Source organism: Labrus mixtus, chromosome 20, assembly GCF_963584025.1.
Source record: "Labrus mixtus chromosome 20, fLabMix1.1, whole genome shotgun sequence".
In the NCBI taxonomy this organism is placed as follows: domain Eukaryota; kingdom Metazoa; phylum Chordata; class Actinopteri; order Labriformes; family Labridae; genus Labrus; species Labrus mixtus.
Genome location: NC_083631.1, coordinates 9,276,115 through 9,297,427, shown reverse-complemented (window position 1 = coordinate 9,297,427; position 21,313 = coordinate 9,276,115). Strand labels below are relative to the sequence as shown.

The window sequence follows — 21,313 nt, the reverse complement described above, 5'->3', positions numbered from 1 at the left end:
ACGTTCAGGACAAACGGACAAACTTTGAACGTGAACTTCGTGGTCGTTTAAAACAACAAAACAAGTCCTGACACGGATCCTCCTGTTATTATTTCACTCCACTTCACGCTGTTCTACAAAGCTTTTCGTAATTGTGCCCGAGATTTTAGAAAAACTGACGCAGTGAAAAACAGATCAAATGTTTGATTAGGAAATGAGAAATCATTCATCTGTGTGTCATTATTACTTCATGGAGGGCAATCTTTTATAAGCGCCGCCTCCTCAGCAGCTCAGACATGAAACTATACTGTTGATGTTTCTGAATCATGAAAAAAAATGAAAGAACAGAAAACAGTAGAGACAGACCTTTATGGGTTGTTCGAGGCCGATACAGCTACTTAACAAAAGAATATTAATTACATTCTTTTAAAAACATCACACATTGTAAACATATTTATTTGCAGACCTGTTAGCTCAGCTGTGACGCTCCGCAGACAGATTCAGAGCGCCCTCTGCTGGACAAACTACATAATGTCACCATTTCTAAATCACCCATTGCATTGCATTGTGGTTGTTTTTTTTTTGCACTATTATTCAGGTCTGGTGGCTGGAGAGGTGCCAGGTCACATCCAGAGTGCGACCTTGAGCAAGGCACCAACACCCCAAACAGCTGTGGCGTTCTCCCTGTGCAGCAGCCGCACGCTGACATCCCTCCATTGATGCGTCCTGCAGGCATGTGTGTCTTTCAGGCCTGTGTGTGTGAGAAGCATGCCTCTCAAATCGGTGCGCATCTAAAATATTTACACTGTTACAAACATTTCTATGACAGGTCGACATCAACAATAATATCAGAACAAAAAGACTCTAATCTCACGTGAGCCTTAAAAACAGTAAAAAAAAAAAACAAGTGATCACTGACAGATTAAAATCACATTATAAGGAGGAGTTTTCTTTTTGGTTTGTGTTAGTCCTGACTTTATGGAGATGTTCCAGCCACCTCAGTCAAAGTTCAGTGATTCTCCTCATTAGCCACCCTCAGTGTAAAGAACAGCAGCTGATATAAAGAGTTTCAAACATTCACATGTGTCCAGTCTGCTGCTCCTCTTTGGTTTCTCTACAATCATCAGTCTCTCAACATTAAACTCTTTTACGTCATGAGGTATCTGACTCCTCTGAAGGCTCCGGTCATCGTCCACATTCAGCCTGATGAGACCCTGATGAGGGTCACACGGGTAGAGTGTCGCTGCCGGCCTGATGAGGTGCGTCGAGCCCGGGGTTGGTGTAGAAACTGTGAGGAGGCAGGAGGTCCAGATCAGAGGAGAGGATGCCGTATGGCAGCTCCACAGACTGACGGAGGCTTTCCTCGTATGTCGGAGGAGGCTGCAGGAAAAACAAGACCGATTATTCAATTAAACTGAGTCGGAAAAACAAACAAAGAAGAACAAACACAGAAATGAAAACGTATTTTCTCAAAGGTTGGAATTTATCCCTCAGATTGTGCTGCAGACAAAATATTGCCTCCTTTCTGCAGAGATCAATCAAACTTTATTTATATAGCACCTTTCAGACAAATTAAATTGCAGTTCAAAGTACTTTACAAGAGTGCAGAAAAGTTATTGACGAAAAAGTTGTTTATAAAATCATTGAGAGACTAATGCACACCAATAAGAATTTAAAAAATAATACATATATATATAAAAATGAACAAATAAAATACGGCACATAAAAGCAATAAGATATTAAAATTAATACATAGGAGAAGAATATTTAAAATTGAAGTAGGATAAAAAAGACAATACAATAATACTAAGATTTGAATTTATATAAAAGCCAGACTGAATAAATGAGTTTTAAGACTCGGCTCCTCTCAGACCCTCAGGAAGGTTGTTCCACAGTCTCAGAGCGTAACAGCTGAAAGCAGCATCACCAAAAGGTTTTTGTCCTGCTCTGTGGAACAACTAAAAGAGAGGAACTGATACAAAGTCTGGTCCAGGACAAACAGCTCAGGCAGAGTCTGAGCCCACCCCCCCCCCCCCCTCCACAAACCATCATCTGACTCATCGCTCATATGATCGATCACTACACATCTGAAACGTGCTCCTTGTTGCTGAAAATTCAAACAATCAGAAGTCCAAAGAGAGAGAGAGATCGTGTTTCCCCAGGATGAACGTGTTGCATCTCAAAGTCGAACATCTTTCCTTTTAAAATATTTTACATGATGTTTGTATGAAACATTATTAATTAATCATTTCAGTGTTTTATCTCTGTGATTCACACTCCCCGACTAAAGCTCCTTATCTTTTAATTACTTTGAGACCCTCAGGCGACAAAGAGCAACCCCACTGCCCTCTGCCTGACAGACACACACACACACACACACACACACACACAAAGTTTTACTGCTACCCTGCCTCAGGATGCTGGACGGACAGGCTGAATTTAGGGTCCATCATCTGAACTCCTGCGATGGGGGAGGGGGGGGCTTTTGATTGACTAGTGATGGGCTGGCCTGAAAGTGTGTGTGTGTGCTTTCTTTGTGTGAGTGTGTGTGTGTGTGTGTGTGTGTGTGTGTGTGTGTGTGTGTGTGTGTGTGTGTGTGTGTGTGTGTGTGTGTGTGTGTGTGTGTGTGTGTGTGTGTGTGTGTGTGTGTGTGTGAGCTGGGCAGTCATGCTAGGGACTGTTTAATTAAGGGAAAAAAATGGGAGGTCGAAAAAGGAGGAAGGCAAAAAAACAAAAAGGGAGAAGCAGACGGGAGTGGAGCGCTGCATTCCCGGCCTCTGTTTGCTCTCAGGATGCAGCTTTAATTACGTCGGAACCTTTTTCTCATTACCTTGTTTGCTCGAGCGTCCTGCAAGTCAAAAGCTCAGAGAAAGATCAACACGGTGAAACCTTTGAAACGACCGTACAGCAGCATCCGATGAGCTGATAGAGCGCCGTGTTTACCGCAGCCTTATCTCTGAACGAGCTCCTGTTACAATATTGTTTGACAACGCGGCCCTAACAGAAAAGAAACCTTTTTATTAAGATCTGTATTCACAGTGAGACGAAACATGAAGCGCTCTTCATAATGAGACGAGTTTAATGGAGCTCCTTTGACACACAGATAGGAGTCTTTTATACCACCACTGTCCAAACACCTGTCCTAGTCAGAGGAGCAAACATATCGTTTAGTCAAGTAGAAGAACGGATACTTGAGTAAAAACGACTCTGAAGCTGAAGCGGTGACTTTCCTTCTTTCCTGCTGTGAAAGTGTTTCAGTGTCGGCTCTCAGATGTCCTCACAGTGTCAGAGGTACAAAGTGTCTCTGAAGCGGCCGTGTGCGTGCAAAGAAGCTCAGCTCAGATTTAGAGAAACTGAAATCATTCTGACTTTCAAATTAAAGAACGACAGAGTGAAATAAATAAATGTTCACTTGGCTCACTTTACTGTATTATTTAAGTTGTTGCTAGTTCTGTTTTATTTCCTTGTTAATTGTTTAGCACCAATACACTAAGTCAAATTCCTTGTATGTGTAAATGTACTTGGCAATAAACCCCGATTCTGATTCTGAGATGTTTAAATCAGTCTCTCTCTCTCTCTCTCTCTCTCTCTGTGTGTGTTCTGAATCTGCTGCTCGCCATACGTCGGCCATGTTGGTTGCTTCACTTTCATCCACGCGGCTCCAAGTTCTCCCTGTCGCGTTCACCAGTCAGTTTTGTCTTTAACAACTTTTTCCTCCACCAAGCAGTCCGGTTTGGTTCAGTACAGTTCAGTTCATTTTGGTACAGTTCCTTTATTTGGTAAGCCAGATTTTTTGATTTATTGATTTAGGTAACATTCCCAACTTTTGACGGTGGAAGCGCCAATTAATGGTTACCGAACTAAACTGAAGCAGATCGCTTGGTGATTAAAGGGGCTTTATTTAAAATAATATATTTGTATTTTGGGGGTTTTTCTGTCCCGTCCATTGAGGTCTAAAGAAGTCCTGATGTCTGGCGGGCTGCGTGCGAAGATGCAAAGTAATAAAAATGTTCCTAAAATGCCTTAAAGGTTAAAAAAAACGAACCTCTTTGAAATGTTAGAAGTAGAAAGTTCAGCACACAGGAGAATCATCCTCATGGCACCTGAAACGCTTCACTGTCAAAGCTTTAATGACTGTATCAAGGACTGTCACCGCCCCCCCCCCCCCCCCCCCTAATCCCTGACTGAACCCACCTCGCTCACAATGGGTCCATTGAGGCCAAAGCGGTCTGCGATCATCATGTGGATCTGCCTCTGGCGGTCCTTCTTTCGGACGCTCTCGTAGGACGGGAGCCTCGGGAGGGGGGCGTCTAGAGCGGGCAGAGAGTAGCTGGAGGGTAGACCGACAAAGAACAGCTGACCCACCTGCTGAGACACAGAGGGACACTCATGAGGACAGAAAAAGGACACATGATGTGTTGGAGATGTGGATTGTGGTCCAAATATACCACTTAAACCGAGAGGGGGGGCTTCTCAGTAACTTCGACTTCCTCACTTCCTCTCTCCTCCTCTGACCTTCAAAATGTTTCCCTGTCTGCCATCATGGAGGATTTTCAACTTGAGAAGATGAGGAGAGAGTAGACGAGAGGCTTCTGGAGGAGCGATGAAACACAAGTGTAACCTCTGTAGAAGTCATTTATCAAATTATGGGCATTTAAAGGTTTAAAGGTGACATATCCTCCTCCTCTTCTTCAGTGTAAAGAAGTCTCAGAGCTCCTCAAAACATGTGTGTGAAGTTTCTTGTTCTAAATCCACTCTGATCCTGTATTTGATCATGTCTATAAACCCCTCTATTTCAGCGCTGCTCAGAACAGGCTGTTTCTGTGTCTGTACCTTTAAATATGTAAATGAGCTGTGTCTGACCATGCCCCCGCTCTGGAAGGACTTGGGTGTCTCGGTGCTTTCTCGCTCCATGTCCTATTGTTTATGGTGAGAAGGCAGACTCAGAGGGCAGAACAAACACCTAGCTGTGGGAGTGTCACCCACCTGGGGGAGGGGCTACTGCCCTTTGTGATGTCATGAAGGGAAAATCTCCAAACGGCCTATTTCAGTACACATTTTCTGAAAAGTGGAGCAGGGAGAAGACGGAGAGGATGGACTTTTCTCATCATTGGGGGGTTTGTAGACTAGAGACACATGTTAGAGTTAGAGAAACATGATGAAGAGGATTTTACAGAATATGCGACTTTTCAACTTTAGGTGTCCCCCAAAATGAGAAAAGAGATGATTTTTCACTTGGCAGTTTCGTCTCTCTCAGAACTCATCTTTCAATACTTAAGATGTGAGGTCGAGTCATGTTTGCACAAAGACAAGCACCCTGTGTGTGTTTTTCTTCTTCTGCTGCAGCAATGTAAAGACTTATCATGTCCGGGCCCTGCTGTGTTTTCTCACCTGACTGTCGTTGTCGTCGACGATGTGACTCTGCTCCAGACATGCCGAGCCCACCAGAGTCTGCCTGCTGCTGTAGTACTGAGGAGGAGCGTCCTGTGAAAAGAGACACATGTTTGTCTCACTTTGCTCATCAATTCAGCCGAAGTCTTTACAACCTGTTGAATTTTTAACTTCCCTGCCGGGGGTCCTTGTCGCTCCTCCGTCACTACAATCCGCTCATTTCAGCCCAATTGAGCGATTTTCATGCCTTGTTTCATCACTGTAGACACCGCCTGCTTTAGCAATACCATAAATTACCCCGATCAATAAGACCAACACCCCCCCTGTTTCCGTGCCCCCTCCCCGTACCTCCCTCCTCTAACACAGACCTGTCACTGTTTCACTGTATGAGCTGCAGGAATCCTGCTTTTTTTTTAAAAGGCCGGCCAGTAAAGAAGGTAATTGCCTCTGGCTCTAAATGAGCGTCCTTTGTGTGGAGGACAATGTGGCGTCCTACTGTGTCATCAGGCTCCCTGGGCAACACACCACACCGTGTGGTCTGTGTGCGGCTGCAGCAGGTAGCTCCTAACGAGCAACGCTGCAATACACACATCACAGACGACAATGCAACACGACAACAAGACAAGACAACACGACAACACAACAACAAGAGAGAGAGAGAGCGAGAGAGAGAGAGAGAGAGAGAGAGAGAGCAAAGTCTAAACTGCTCAAGTATGTGAAATGTTGCCAACATATTTGTGCAGGAGTTTGCCTGAAATCTTTATTAACTTAAACCAAGAATTTACCCAATATTAGGTGTTAAGACTTCTACATCTGTTGCTGTGGTAACAAACAGGTATCGATATCGTTTAGAGGTTTAAAGATCGGATGTCGAGACAGCCCGAGACGTTAATAAAGGAGATTTCCTTTGAGTACATTTATCTGAAGGAGAGTTTCTGCACACAATGAAATGCATTTCAAAAAATCAGACTTATTGTATAAAGGTTGTGTTGATGTTGCTGTCGTTATGGCAACCTGAGTTCAAGCACCTTTTATGATAAGTATGATATATTGTAGAGACAGGACAGTGGGTAGAGGTGGAAAGCCTCAGTACCTGGGGCGCCCTGACTAATGTTGTGGTCTCTACATCAGTCTTGGTCTTGGGACCAATTTTTGGAGGCCTCGGTTTCGTCTAAGGATTTTTAGTCGGTCTTGTCCACTTCATTACTGTGATTAAAAAACGCCTCTCTCTAAAATGATGACTAACTTTAACTAATTTGTAGTTTGATTTTTATCCCCTGGTTACGGCCTCAACCTTCCCAGTGTTACGTCTAAGTGAGTGACACGCCTCCTGTACACAAGATGATGATTTTTCAGAGATATTTATGGTCTCGGTCTCGGATATGTCTTGGTCTCTTGACTACAACACTAGTACAAACTAACCACAGGCCACTGGCGCCCCGTGTAAAGCATCATAACATGACGTTTAAAAACGTTTATTGATGTTTATTTTTGCCTAAAAAATGCAAAAAAATAGCCCAAAAAACAACAAAAAAGAAACATTGAATAACTACGACTTCTAGGTATTAATATAGTCTGACTTTTACTAGACTTGGACAGAAACCCTCCTCAGGAGAACATGAAAGAGGATTTCCTTCCAGGAGGATCTGAAACAGAGGTAAGATTTCTGCACGCAAAGAAGCGAATGAAAACATCAGATTTATTGTCTAAAGTTTGATGCTTTATGTCTTTACAACTGTTTTTGTTTTAATACTTTAAAAAAGTGAAACAATCTCTGTTATCCAAATGTGTGATGGTACTGAAGAGAGAGAGAACTTTCTAGATTGCACAAATACGTTGGTAACGTTTGTGCAGGAGTTTACTTGAAATTTCTACCAGTTAAAAACAAGACGTTATCCAAATATGTCCATATTCTGTATATTATCTGTAAACTAGTATAGCATGCTCACTGCACCTTAATCTGTATATTATAATCTGAAGAATATACTTATATTTATAGCATTTATTTATATTTATAGCATCCCATTAATCCAGCCATATATACCCAATAATTCACTTTTTTTAGTCTACATCTGTAAATTCTGTAATTACTTGTACATAGCACAGATTCTTGCACTTTCTGCTTATTTGCACTTCTGGTGAGATGCCAAACCTCATTTCGTTACTCTATACTTGTATATGTGTAATGACAATAAAGTTGAATCTCATCTCATCTCATTTGGCGTCCATGACTTCTATTTTTGTTGCTATGGTAACGAAACCGTTATAAGTTGTTTGATTTTTACTAGTTTCAAATCAAAGTTTAAAAAATCTGACAACCCAAAGTTGAACTTTATAAAATATTCATCAGATTGATCATTTTCCCAGGCCGCCGCTCAAACAATGACATCACTCACACTCAGAGTGACGCACTCTGTCGACCTTTGCCACGACACTCACATCGTTTCAGACAGAAAGAGAGTCCACTCCGAAAAAGGTGAAGCCAAAGGTCACGTTCCCTCGCTGGTTTCTACTTTTAAGAGGCGAACAGAAAAGTCCTGAAGGAAAGAGGAACAGAAAGGAGACTTGTCCTTTTGTCTCGGCCAGTGTGAAAAAGCACAACCGTGTAAAATCAGTGTTGAAGTCGGGGGAGGAGCCCCGGCGGCAGCGTGTCTTTTTTTCTACCTCTGCAGCCTAAAGGAGATCCATTGTCCCCGTTGTGTCCCCAACACCCACAGAGGGCTCTGCCCCCCATTCATGCTGCAAACTGAAGCAGGGCGAGGTATGTGACGATGAAGTTAAAGACATGAGCAGAGTGACAGAGTGAGGAATGACCGACCGCCTTCAAAAGAAAAACACATTTATGTCACCAACAGGAAGAACTGATTTATTATCTCTCTCTCTCCCTCTCTCTCTCTCTCTCTCTCTCTCTCTCTCTCTCTTTACTTAATTTCTATGATTGTTTTAAAAACTTTTGCTGGCTTCTCTGACAACAATGCAGCAGCCAGTATGTTCTCCTTCTAACTTTAGATTCTGGTCCTGAATGCTCTGGATTTGTTTGGACCAGAGAAGGTAGGCGCTTTTAAGACACCCCCCACACAGCCGTTTTGGACGCCCCTCGGTTTGCCAGATATGAGAGCAGTTATCAGGTCAACAGGTGTTGCAGTGATGGAAGTGGGCAAGAGAACTGGTTCAGATAGAAGTGATTGTACCCGACCTAAAAAGCCTCTGTATGTTTCTAATAAGCTCCTCGAGCAGAAACGTGCTCAAACTAGGATCAATATTGGAGATGCTTTTGAAAAATGGAGAGAGGTTAGAACACAGAAAGGTTTACAGACCCATGCAGAGCTGGATAAACACTGAAGCTTCAGTGTCCACCACATGGCAACCTGCGTGAGCATGGACTCTAGAGAGGGGGGGGAGAGAGACAGCTCTCTATGATGTTTAGAATTTAGACTGCAGTACCCATTTTAACCACTAGGTGTCAGAGTTACATACTGCTCCTTTAAGTAAACTCAAATAATGTTTGTTTTTATCTTCCTCTCTTAATTATACATGAGTGACTTTGTAATGTATGTGTACATTTTGTTTTTTAGTTATTTACACACGTTTTTTTGCTCCTAAAGACGTGTTAGCGTTTGTAAATATGCAGATGGACACACTCCCCTCTCTAATGTGTACATGCAGTTTGAGTGTCTTTGTGCGAAACAGACAGTTCAGCTGTAAAGTACAGAAAGAATCCGTCCTGTAACTAATGAAACTCTGATGTCTGACTCAGGCTGTGACTAAAGCCGCCGTGTTGTCTTATCAGCAGCAGCGTGCATGAATACAGCTGTGAGAGGTCAGTTTGTCCTGGTGCAACGCTCTGTTAGTTCCTCAAACGGGACAGCAGAGCCTCTCCGTTAAACACAGCTGCACAGAGCTTCCTGTCTGCTGACGGGGGGGGGGGGCATTAGTCGTGTCTCTGCAACCCGAAGATAACACGCAAACTTCTCCCCCGGGATTTAAGGAAAGAGGAAGTAGAGAGAACAAGCGACCAATGAGAAGTCACCTCAGAGAGGAGTGTTTACATGCAGAGATTTATGGTGTCAAAAAAAACATTCATAAAATGTCACAGGAGGCTCTTTTTTTTAAAAGCTCCAGGTGAGGTTTGCTTCACCTGTGATGCTGATCTGAGTGATTTATTCACTGCAGCACGACCAAGAGGCATCAATATTCTCGCTGAGTGCTAATTCTGTCCAAATCCATTAGAGCCGCACCGTGGCGTTGGGAGATATTTCTGCAGGGTTGTTAATTCCACTGAGGCAAACTGACGACGATCATATCACGTTTTATTCTCGTCTCGTTCCCCGCAGGCGTGCAAATTGAATGTGACACTTGTTAATGGGGTCTGTCTTTAAGTCTGGGTGAGCTCTGTTTGAGTGTCAACAAACAGAAAGCTCAGCACCTCTCTCCTTTGTTTTGTCACACTTTGGGAAAGGGGGGGCTTACCATATCTGCACGCGGCCCCCGACAGGAGCGCATCCTGCAGCACTGAGGGTCTTTGCGGTACATGATGGACAGCAGCACCACGATGACCACGAAGAGGACCAGAGAGGAAACTGCAGGACAAAGAAGGAAAATGTGTGTCAATCCCAGCTCAGACACACACACAGGACGGTGTGTAAACAGTTTGAATCTCTGAGAAATAAACGACAAGATGAGAGAGACTGATCAAATTAAAGGATATTCTGGTGCCAGATTCATCTTCAAAAATTAGAGTAGAAAATACAAAACTACAAGAGAAGAGAGCAAGAAAATATAGAGTGTAGAAGGGTCAGATGTAGAGAAAAGGCCTCTTAAAAACTGTAGTGAAATAAGTCTAGGAGAAAACAGAGCAATAAGTGAAGAAGCAGACAAACTGATAATACAGTAAAAGTCATAAAAATGTAGTTTCAGTAACTTCTTATGTGTTTATTGCTTTTTAAAGTGTTGTTGCACCCTTGAAATGAACCGGTCAGAACTCGTCCATCTTCACTTTTCGCAACTTTTATTAAAGAAATGCCCACAGCTTTACACAAGCTTTGTTTTTCAGCCTACACACACCTCTGTGTGTTCTTCACTGAGCCTCTCTTAAAGGGCCAATGTCTTCATTTTAAAAAGGTAGATCATAAAACACAGTATTTACTGTTTATAACTTTGTTTTCTTTTACTAATGATCTTAGAAATATAAATGAACTTCTGGAAATTAAATTAGTTGAACTAGACACACTGATATAACAAAATGACAGAAAAAAATATGAGAATATGAAAAAGCATTTTGAGCGTGTTACAGTGTCATCATGATTGAAATGGTGAAGACTTGTCCTGCCTTTGCATTGAAGAGAAAATAATGTTTCTTTCTGTTTCTATTTCAGGTTCTGAGAAACAAAGAAGAAGAGCACAGCATGCTTATTAGTCCGAACTGCATGATAATGAAATGTAATATTGCACATGAGATTTTTGAGTGACAGTTTTTCCACCTTATGGAAACTTAAAAAGGTGTAGTTGATCTTCTTTCTCCCGCCTGTCAGTCAAAAACAGTGACAGCTTCTTAGACAATAAAAGACTTGATAGCAGTTAATTAATTGTAATTATGGTCGAAAGCTTTGAGTGCGAAATATGGCAATTCAATCTGCACATGTCGGATATGAATAAAAAAGGAATTATACAGAAGAAGAAAAAGAAGAAGAAGCTGCAAAGAAGTTCAGACTTGTTCCCCCTGCTCAGATAATCTGACTTTTAAAAAAGAGTCGCTGTTCTTTGTTATGTTTGACATTTTACTCACAGGAGGCAGCGAGCACAGTGAGCTGCTCCGAGCTCAGCTGTGAGGAGGGGACGGTCATGGTGGGACTCGGACTTGTGGACATTTCCTCCTCCTCGGTGTAAAGTGTGAATGTTCCCTTCAGAGATCCTCCAGAGCTCCTCAGGCTCAGCGCGACTCCTCTCATCCTACTTCGAAGAAAAAAAGTATCAGAGGGAGAAACGGAGTCCGGCCACTCTGTCGCTTCTACCTCATCATCATCATCATCGTCTCTTCGGTCCCCGGACACGGTGAGCGGTGAGTGACACACACACACACACACACACACACAACACAAGGACCGTCCTCACGCGCTCCTTCCTGCAGCCCGTTTGAAACTCTAAACACAGCGCGTGTGAGCTCGTGGATGCGCGGGGACGTCCTCCTCTTCTCAGCGCGTGACGTCACTATGGGTCCGCAGCAGTGTATTGAGTGGTGGATTGGATCTTTAACTGGAAGCAGAACACTCATTTCTGGAGATAATAGAGTTGATAAGAAGCACTTAAAGCTCCTGTGAGGAGTTTTTAGATGATTATGAAACCGACTGAAATGAATACTGAAGCCTCTTCATGACCAACAAGAGCAAACAAGACCACCAGCATCCAGATTGACTATTTCTATGTAGTTATTTTTGTAAATCAGTAATTAGTAAAGAAGTAACATGCTCTACTTTGTCCACAGGGGGCGCCAAAATCAACACAAACTAAAAGTTAATCACAGGAGCTTTAAACCTGATTTAACACCACACGTTTGTGTATCCCTGTATAACGTTTCACTCCTTAGTTTCAGAAGTTGTTGTCGATTAAAGATTGTTTTTTTTTATGTTTTCTGAAGTAAAGTTGTCGACTTTCGAGGTTCACTATATGACATCACATTTGATGTTCAGAGAGAGTAGACGACGGCTGCTCCCTCAGAGTGAATCCTCCAGACCAGACTGAGTTAACACTCTGGATGCCTGAGCTGGAGTCCTGTTACCGTGGAGACAATGGGGGTCTGGTCTGGTTTCTAAACAGACAAAAAACCATGAGAGCGGCATTAGCATTCATGGGAGGGACTATGGGAAATATGCAAACTGATACCATTTGAATGATTTCAAAAACATTTTTTTTCATTGCTCTCCTGTAATACAGAAAACAGTTCAAATAAGGAGGCACTGATTCTGTCCCTGATCATGAAAATATGTTAAAATGAAAATACAGATTTGTATGTTTGGGAACCAAAAGCCTGAGACAACGATGAGATTAAAAAGATTCAAGTGAAGATAAGAAAGAGAATATTGAGGGTAAAACATCTGCGGTAATGTAATGTCTGTAATGTTTACATATTTAACATTTAACATTCAACATAAACAGTGAAAATTAATTTGATCAAATCGAGGGAGTGGTTGTTATTCTTCATGACAAACTTTATGACAACAGTGATGTGGAGATCACAGACGAGTCAGTTTTTAGAGCCGACTCCTTTGAGAAGATTATTATTTACAGCATTTTCAAAGGAGGTGTTTAACAGTTGTGATTGTATTTTATTTGCATACAAACCATTTGAGAATGATATGGGGAGCAAAACACGGTCAAACTTTTATATTTTAATGCAGTGTCATGTGATCCAGGTGTGGACCGTGCATAGAGTGCCCCTTTGTGCCAGTCAATGAGAAGTATTGTGTTGTGGAAATGAGGAGGCTTATGCTGGTTACACACTAGATGATTTTGGGCCTGATTTGACCCCCCACCTCCACAACAATTTGGGGGGCATGGCTCGATTTGAGGTTTGTCAGAACCGATTCTTTTTCAAACAATCCTCAAGTGTCGATACGATTAATTTACTGCTCTGATCGAGGGTCCCCAAAGATGAATATCTAACATTTTTGATCTCTATGATTCCAGATCGGGCTGCCTCAGATGGAAAACTCGCAATAGCCAATGAGAGCGAGCAGACCGTGACGCATCACTTACCAGATGTTATAACTCAGCTCCTATACCGTCTTCCCAGCCAGGATTTCACCCATATCTTTTTTTCGGGTAAAACAGAACACACTGCAGGACAGCCAACTGACGACGTCTATCGTTCTCCATATTGTTTTTCTTCTGAAGTCATGTTTGATCACGTGCGTTTCTGTGATTCCTTGTGTCTGTAGATTCACCACTGGGAAATTGTTACTACAAACCGCAGGCGTGTGGCCGAATCATTCTACAATTCTACAATTCACTTAGCAGACGCTTTTATCCAAAGCGACGTACATCAGAGAGTAAGTACAACACAAGCAAGGATCTAGAAAAAAAAGGGAACAATGAATCATCTAATGCATTGGTTCCCATCCTGGGGTCCGACACCCCTGAGGGGGGCGCCTGAGATCTCAGGGGGGCGTGGTCATCTTTTCTTAGATACAATTATGGGCAGGCTCCAAGGAATAAAGTTTGGGAAGGGGACCCCTGGTTTAATGTGTGCCTTTCACAGGATTATAGTAATAAAATGGTGGAAACTGTCCTTTTTTTCTCTGGTCTCCCACCTTTTTTAAATCATCCGGCAAGTAGCCGACTTTAATATATTTATTTTAGAGAATTTAAGAGGAAAATATGTGCAAACAACTACTATTGAAAACATTGATATATCTGATTTATATCTAAATATACGTCAAATAATAATATAATATACATAATAATGTATCATGTAATAAGAGAGGTTTGGAAGACGAAAGAGCCGCTCTATATTAGTGAGCCGAGAAAAATGATCCGATCCCTGAAAAGAACCGAACTTCCCGCCGCTCTGTAGCAACCTGACTGCGAGAGTGACGCCACGTGCGCGCGCAGCTCAGAATGCACCCCGCACGAGCTCCCCGACAACTGTGGTCGAAAAAATGGTGGCCAGCGCTCGAGTGCAGAAGCTCCTCCGAAGATATAAACTAGCGATCGCCGCCGCGTTAACGATCCTCCTGGTGCAGGGACTGGTGGTATGGAGTCTGAGGAGTCTGGAGGAAGGAGAGGCAGAGGTGAGCCGCTGTTCCCGCGCTTATTCCCGGCACGACGGTGATTATTCTGTGTGGTTCTATTGAGGAGCTAGCCGTTAGCCGTTAGCTCGCTGTGTGTTATGATGCGGTAACGCGAGCTAGCTGACGTTAGCCGAGCTAGCTCAGGAGGATAGAGCTGCTCCCAAACACTTGAGTCCAGCCGGTCCAGCCCTGTCCTGTTATGTCTGTCACAGACCAGCACACTGGGACTTTATACTGGGCTACATGTTGATGACTGTGAGGGTGAAATCACCTCTACTGATACTATTCTGTGTTACCTTATTTAAAAAGCAGCAGAGGTTTTTACGCCGGTTCTGATTGTCACTACATTTCATCTGGAAGAAAGTGTGACAGACAAACACGTACTGGTTTTATCTTTTTGTTTTTATGTAGCACTGGGACATCACAGAACAACCAGTGAAAGACAAAACACAGGCACAGAAGAGGATGTAAACAAAGGGATTCATTCAGAGCTACAGAATAAGATTGTTCTAAGTCATGATATGTTATCTCAGAAGTAAAAGTAATATTGTCCAAACAGTGAGTGATGATGTTGATAAGGAGAGATGGAGCCAGGTTTTGTTTTTGTTGTTTTTCTTGGAGATTGTCCGGAAGGTTCGTTTTGCTTTAACACTCAGATTTCCAGGGATTTTTTCCTAAAAAGCTCGAAATATGTACCCACCAAAACTATGTTCATTGTCTGCCAACAGTACTCAAACTCCACCCTGAAGGGTTGTTGTGAACCCGCTTTCTGTAGTTGTGGGTTATAAAATACAAATCAAAATGTTTTTCAGCAGAATTGCCTTCAAGTGGGTTTCCCCTAAGCAAAGTTTCCTGTTATTATTTATTATTGCACTGCCTTATTGTTGAAACTTTTTAAACTGCGGGAAAGTTCCTTTACATTTTGCGATGACACCTTTATAAATATTTTACTTATAGCTTTTTATTAATATTTGTGTTATTCTCAAGGTTCAATATAATTTAGAGTACTTGAGGAGAGCTGTTGTCACATGTTCGCTCCTGAAAAATTCTAGATAATGTCAGGAGGAGGACTGCTCCTGAAATGCTCCTGATCTGGTTGTTCACACACGCACCTCCCAGCCGGAAACTCCAAGGGGGGCGAGGGGAGGGGGGGGGGGTCTCCTGAGGCAAGACATGACGCAAAAAGAACGACGCAGAGGTGGTGGACGAAGCAACAGAGTCCGGTTCACGCGCCAGAAACGTCAGGAGTTTTGAACCCGTGTGAAAGCCCTGATAGACTTAAAGGTTGTCCGAGCAGTGATGCAACTTCTGGGCAACATGTGAAAGATTTTCATGACTGTAAATAGTTAATCAGCACTGAGCTGACTTTAGCCATGCTTCAAATATCTCAGCATATTAACAACCTGTGAGGCTCTCTCTCTCTCTCTCTCTCTCTTTGTATAGAGCTTGTTTTCATCAACGGCCTCTCTGTGATGCCGCTCTGCCTCTGTGACCTTCACCGAGATTTGAATCGAACACACAGAGAGGAAACATAGCCCAGAGCTAGGGGTCAAAGGTTGCTTCCACTTCAAACCACTGAAACAGTTTATTTAACACCAGCCAGGTCCACCGTGGGAAGCTTATCGCCGCAGCTCCCTTGCACACCTGGAGCGCTCTACCTGCAGGCCGTGTTTGCTCCTGTTCTCTCTAAGTAAGGAGAGCGTTGTCGTTAACAGATGTGACCTGAGGAGGACTGAATGTACTGATAGAGTTTCTTTCAGGAACAGGGTATGAAATATCCCTCCTTTCATGGATAGATATCAGATCTGTGCCTGGAGGGTACGACAGGTGGCAGATGTCATATAGAAGTTTGACCTTTTTTATCAGCGAGTGAAGAAGAGGGCTGCAGAAGTTTGATCATGATCATGTTGATTTGTACTGATGAGTATTGATGTATGAATTGATTACTCTTCAACAGACTTATTCTTTTGATGTTTTCTAATTTTGCTAGCTAGCGTCCTTAAATTTAGAGATTAGCCTAGCCACATGCTAATGTTTTTAAAGAGCTGAACTGGGAACGCTCCAGCTGATGATGAGTTTTCTCTCATCAGGAGGGGCTGCGAGCCACGCTGCTAACGTTAGCTTAGCGTGTCGCAAGGACCCCAGCTTGTTGTGAGGTTATGATCACCGTTAGGATTAACTGTGGAAGAGGTTTAAAGGACATCGGCAGAAGTCTTCCTCCGCTTTAAGTCACACACAGCCAGAAATGACAGCCAATTAAAACAGAAAATAAAGCTGCTTCATGTTCGGATTCAGTGTTTCTCTAAGACTCTACAGATGATGTTTGGTGAGGGGGCTTCTAGCCGAGCCGTCCATTTAATTCACGTCATGTTGCCAGTGACTGTCGTTGATTTCTTCATCTCAGAAGAAAAGGGAAGTTCACTTTCATCATCGCTCTTTTGTTCCCCTCAGTTTGACTTTGTCTGACAGAAGACGGTGACTGTCTTTACTGTCTCCTCAAACGATCGCTGTGTGATCGGTGGAGAAGTTCAGTGTGCGATTCACAATCAACGTCGATCTTAATCTCACCATGATCCCATACTGAGGTTGTTTTATTGCTGAGAAGAGGTCTGAGTCCTGACCCTGATGGATTCACTTAACACAGAGTTTGTTCTCACTCACATCGAAGTGATCCCTCTTCTTTGGCTCCAAGGTGACGTATTGACAAAATGGGAAATGGAGACATTCCTCATATTGCAGAAGTTTGTTCCTTTTTGACCTCTCTCACCTGTTTGCATTATCAGCCTGCAGGCTTTACTGCTGCCTCATCAAGTGTGCTCAGGCTTAAACATGCTCCGGCACACATGTGGAGGAATGTATGGCTAACTGACGCTCAGCTCAGACTGTGAAGGAGCAGAAGAGCATCCATGACAAATCTCAGCACATCTACACTTTGTGTTTGTTGTTTAGTGCATTTGAGAAGCTGCAGTGACTGTTCCTCTTAATTATCAGAATCAGATTTATTGTCCAGGTATGCTTACACACACACACAAGGAATTTAACTTGGGTGAACTGTGCTCTCTTATGTACAGGTATAACATTAAATATCAACAATAAACACAATAAGAAAAGACTAATATTTACATGACTAAATATGAAACAGTGCAGTGGTGAATAGTGCAAAAGATGCTGAAGTAACATGATAATAAGTAAAATGCAGTTTTGTGACAGATGGGTCAGTCAATAAAAACAAGTTCCTGTGTTTTTATTGATCATTTAAAGCAGGAAGCCGGTCTCATTCATTCCTCCTGTGGCTTCAGAAGCTGCTCTGTGCACATGTCAGTCTGAAGATGTTGGCAGACAGACAGCTGTGCAAATGTCAGCGGTCGGGGGTCTCTGCATGTTTGCAGAGTCACAGAATCAGATTTCATGCTTAAGAATGCATATTAATCATCACTTCACCTCCGAACGCTGCATGTTCAGTCACAGAGGCATGATGGAGGGTGTCCGTGCTCTGTGAGTTAAAGTCTCTGCCGTGCATGTGTGAACACAGCCTCACCGCGTTCTGCTAAAGCCCCTGCACAGCCGAGGGAGCGGATTATGAAGACAGAAGAAGAAGACTCAGTCAGCCTTATGTCGCCCTCCCTGCCCGCTCACCCGCTCTCTCTCTCTCTCTCTCTCTCTCTCTCTCAGATCTCAGTGTTGCTGCTGAATCCCTCTTCAGCAGATGGCGACGCCGATATGGTTTCACTCTACTTTAATTGGAAAGTAAAGAAGCAGCCGGGCTTGCCTTTGAATCAATACTTTTTTTGTTAATTAAAAGCTGTGAAAATGTGTGATAAGGAAAATTGAAACGTGAGCCCCCCCCTCCCACTGCGTGCTCGCTTCTGTTTTACTCGTCTTTATCTATGCTGGCTGACCAAAGACGAACATCTCCGCTCTAAGACATATTACAGTCATGAGCCAGCGTGGACAAAAAGAAATCCACAACTTTAAGAAGAAAAGATGCAAAAAAAAAAATAAAAAATGTTCTGAAAAGTGTCAAGACTTTGATTCTGACAGAACAAACGTCTTTAACTTCATCAGCTCTTCAAAATGCTTCTGCACCAAATCAAATGAGCGTCTGCTCCGAGAAGAAAGGTTTGCATTGTTCCCCCTCCAGATGTCTCATCATGTCTTCTGTTTCTTTAGACTGACTGTCAAACTGATCTTTTCAAACAAAGACGTTGTTTCCATGCTGTAGAATGAGGTTTGTTCTGTAAAGTACATTTTAAATCTCATTTATATGAAGTTATTTTTCAGTTAGATTTCTTAACACTGCTGCTCTTTCACTGAAATCTACTGAAGTTTGTACGAGACTAAACAAAGTGGTTTTAATAACACAAGGCATGAAATGGTTTGGGGAGCGCCGGATGACCTTGCAGTTGTGTCGCTCGCCCCATGCGCAGGGGGCTGGGATCCTCGTCGCAGCGGCCACGGGTCCGGGTCTGACCTCCGCCCTTTGCTGCACGTCGTCCCCCACTCTCTCTCCTCACAGCATTTCCTTTCTCTCTTTGGCTGTCGTGTCTAATGAAGGCAAAAATGACCCAAAAATATCTTTAAAAAAAAAAAAAAAGAGGATTTGAAATGTATCTCGTGGATATGTTGTGATCAGCTTGTGGATGAGCCAACCACTCTGTCCTGTGCTCAACCGTGCATCCTGTGTCACATACAGGTGCGCTGTAATCAGCGATGTAAATGTATGAATTTATGCAGGAATTGAATAGTTTGTGTGCGATCCCTGAAACCCCACGTCAAAGTTCAGGCCCTGTTTTTATATTTCACTGTTTTTTGAGGGATATATGACTCATGATTTAATGAACTTGTGGTTCCTGTTATGTCCACATTTAGGACTTCTGGTTTCTGCAGAAAGATGACAGTAACCAGGTTAGTCATGGCGTTTTGTAAACACACAGAAGGAGGCTCCTGATGTGGTAACTGATCTGTATCCACCATGCTTCTTTACAGTGTTTGAGAGAGTAGTTGGTAAATCAGTATCTGACTCTGCTGTGATGTTTGGCAGCTGGTTTGTTGGCAGTGAGTCTTGCCTGCCCCCGTGTCCTACCATGCAGTCTCAGTCCGTTCCCACCGTCTCTGAGCTGATGGCGTGCCAGAGACATGAGGCTGAAGAGTCCGTGTATGGTCCGACTGATGCAGAACGCTCTCAGCCCGCTCGCTGTTCCTCTTCCTGTTGTCCAAGTTTTGAAGGGTTTGTGTTAGTTTGTGTGTCTCCTGTGCCAGAGCTGTGAGGCCGTTTGGCTCCATGATTTAAAAGTTACTTCAGTTTGTTTCAAACTATTTTTAGGAGTTGTGATTTTTGCTCCAGTAAAACCGATTCTTCCTCTACAGACACATTGAAATGTAGGACTTTGAAAGTGCAGGAAGAAACTGGTTCAGTGATCGGTGTGAGTTCAAATCCAAAAGTTTACATCTAAAAAATCAGAATCAGAATCGAGTTTATTGCCAAGTACATTTACACATACAAGGAATTTGACTTTGTGTATTGGTGCTAAACATTCGACAGGGAGAACATGGAGCCGCGTGGATGAAAGTGAAGCAACCAACATGGCCGACGTATGGCGAGCAGCAGATTCAGAACACACACAGAGAGAGAGAGAGAGAGACTGATTTAAACATCTGAGAATCAGAATCAGAATCGGGGTTTATTGCCAAGTACATTTACACATACAAGGAATTTGACTTAGTGTATTGGTGCTAAACAATTAACAAGGAAATAAAACTGAACTAGCAACAACTTAAATAATACAGTATAAGAAGCTATTACAATATATAAAATAGAATTTAAAAATGTAAAATATGATATATAAAAAACAAAAGGTGGAAAAAATTTGAACATTTTTGAAAAATTAGAACATATCAGCAAATGCTTCAAATTACAAACTGAAACCACCAGTAACTTTTTGAGATTTTTAAATGAATATCACCAGAACCTTTAATTATTTCTCAAAATATCGTCTTCAATATCTGTTTGTGAACCAGCCCTGCACATCTCTTCTGTTGTGACTGTCACTGAACCACATCTTTATGAAACATGATTCCAGCTCTAACTGTCTGCTGTGGGGATGTTAAAGCTCCAGAGTCCTGCTCTGGGACACTTGGACTGTTACATGACGGTACTTCAAAGCAGAGTCGCTGTAAGAGGATCATGTCTCGACATTTTAGAGGAGTCTGAAAAGTCTCTGAGGATGAGATGGAAATGTTGTACACAAACCCTGAAGGGATGAAATGCTTTGATGTTATACATTTATACTTCTTATTTAGGATAGATAATAATTCAGAGCTGGGGTCGGAGGGAGAGAGGACCCCTGGTTTCCCCCCCTCTCACACACACACACACACTGTCTGATAAGGATTCTCTGTGTGTTCTCTGCGGTTTCATGCTCAGCTGTTTGTATGAAACGTGTGTTCTTCTTTTTTTTCGGCATTTTTGCCTGGGGGTGCAGACAGAGGTTTGTTAAGGTCTCTGCACTGAATCACTGTGCTCGTTATGTGTGTCTGAGTGTGTTTGTGTGTATGTGTTAGAGTGTGTGTGTGATATCCAGAGTTGTGCTTTTTGCAGATTAGCTGTAGAATGGCAGAGGCTCAGCTAAAAATAAACCCAGAGACAGGAAAGAAAAAAACAAACAAACGAGGTAAACACATCCTCTCCTCTGGGGCTCTTCCAGCTTTTGTCCTCAGCTCGTCTTCCTCGTGTCAGTCACGGATTGAGAATCAACGTCTAGCTCTCAGAAGTGTTAAAACATTCTTATGGACTGGCAGGCAACAAGTCTGGATTAAAATAATCTCTCTCTCTCTCTCTCTCTCCCCTCTCTCTCTCTCTCTCTCCTCAGAGGAAAACACGGCGCTCTAAGCTGCCTGATAACAACAGCCAGGACTCAAAGAGAGACCCGTCGCTTTGGGACAAACAGAAGTCTCCGTCGGGGAGGAATAAGGGCCGATGGAGCCCCAAGCTGGAGAGGACGGGGGGCACGGCGGCCAGCGCCCTGAGACGAGGGACCAGCCGGCGAGGAGAGAAGCCCAGCATCCGGCTGAAATCTCCCCAGGAGCGAGGGATGACCGGAGCGGGACTGGAAGGCGTGCTCCTCCACGACCCGTCCAGCAGCCGCAACCTCAGCGAG

General features: G+C 43.1%; 2 protein-coding genes and 1 long non-coding RNA gene across 5 annotated transcripts in view; 2 read left to right on the top strand and 1 right to left on the bottom strand.

Moving 5' to 3' along the window:
- The window catches only part of LOC132953976 (uncharacterized), a 199,845-nt gene extending 192,263 nt beyond the window's left edge, over positions 1-7,582 (top strand). The window contains exon 2 of the long non-coding RNA XR_009665687.1: positions 7,260-7,582. This is a non-coding gene — a long non-coding RNA (uncharacterized LOC132953976). The remainder of the gene's footprint in view (positions 1-7,259) is intronic.
- si:ch73-364h19.1 (uncharacterized) lies at positions 330-11,578 on the bottom strand. 3 transcript variants are annotated; one of them, XM_061026380.1, is made up of 5 exons: positions 11,156-11,578; positions 9,841-9,950; positions 5,371-5,463; positions 4,183-4,347; positions 330-1,359 (listed from the first exon to the last, which is right to left on the bottom strand). In XM_061026380.1, the coding sequence occupies exons 1-5, from the start codon at positions 11,316-11,318 to the stop codon at positions 1,204-1,206; spliced, it is 687 nt and encodes a 228-aa protein (XP_060882363.1). In that variant the 5' UTR covers positions 11,319-11,578; the 3' UTR covers positions 330-1,203. The 3 variants fall into 3 exon arrangements, with proteins under 3 accessions (XP_060882363.1, XP_060882360.1, XP_060882362.1); XM_061026377.1 differs by having other exon boundaries at positions 4,174-4,347; positions 11,156-11,567; XM_061026379.1 differs by having other exon boundaries at positions 4,174-4,344; positions 11,156-11,559.
- Positions 11,579-13,997: 2,419 nt separating this feature from the next.
- The window catches only part of xylt2 (xylosyltransferase II), a 20,416-nt gene continuing 13,100 nt past the window's right edge, over positions 13,998-21,313 (top strand). Inside the window, exons 1-2 of the mRNA XM_061065519.1 lie at positions 13,998-14,156; positions 21,026-21,313. The exon at positions 21,026-21,313 is cut by the window's right edge and continues 262 nt beyond it. Coding sequence (XP_060921502.1) covers positions 14,025-14,156; positions 21,026-21,313 — 420 coding nt within the window. The 5' untranslated portion in view covers positions 13,998-14,024. The remainder of the gene's footprint in view (positions 14,157-21,025) is intronic.

What these genes read in the sequence shown, in the direction of transcription:
- si:ch73-364h19.1 (XM_061026377.1), bottom strand. Translation starts at nt 11,318, where the DNA reads ATGAGAGGAGTCGCGCTGAGCCTGAGGAGCTCTGGAGGATCTCTGAAG. An exon ending in GGGGGCCGCGTGCAGATATG is followed by an intron (nt 5,464 to 9,840) that starts GTAAGCCCCCCC and finishes CTCTTTTCACAG; the next exon opens with GACGCTCCTCCTCAGTACTA. An exon ending in TCGACGACAACGACAGTCAG is followed by an intron (nt 4,348 to 5,370) that starts GTGAGAAAACAC and finishes TCTGTGTCTCAG; the next exon opens with CAGGTGGGTCAGCTGTTCTT.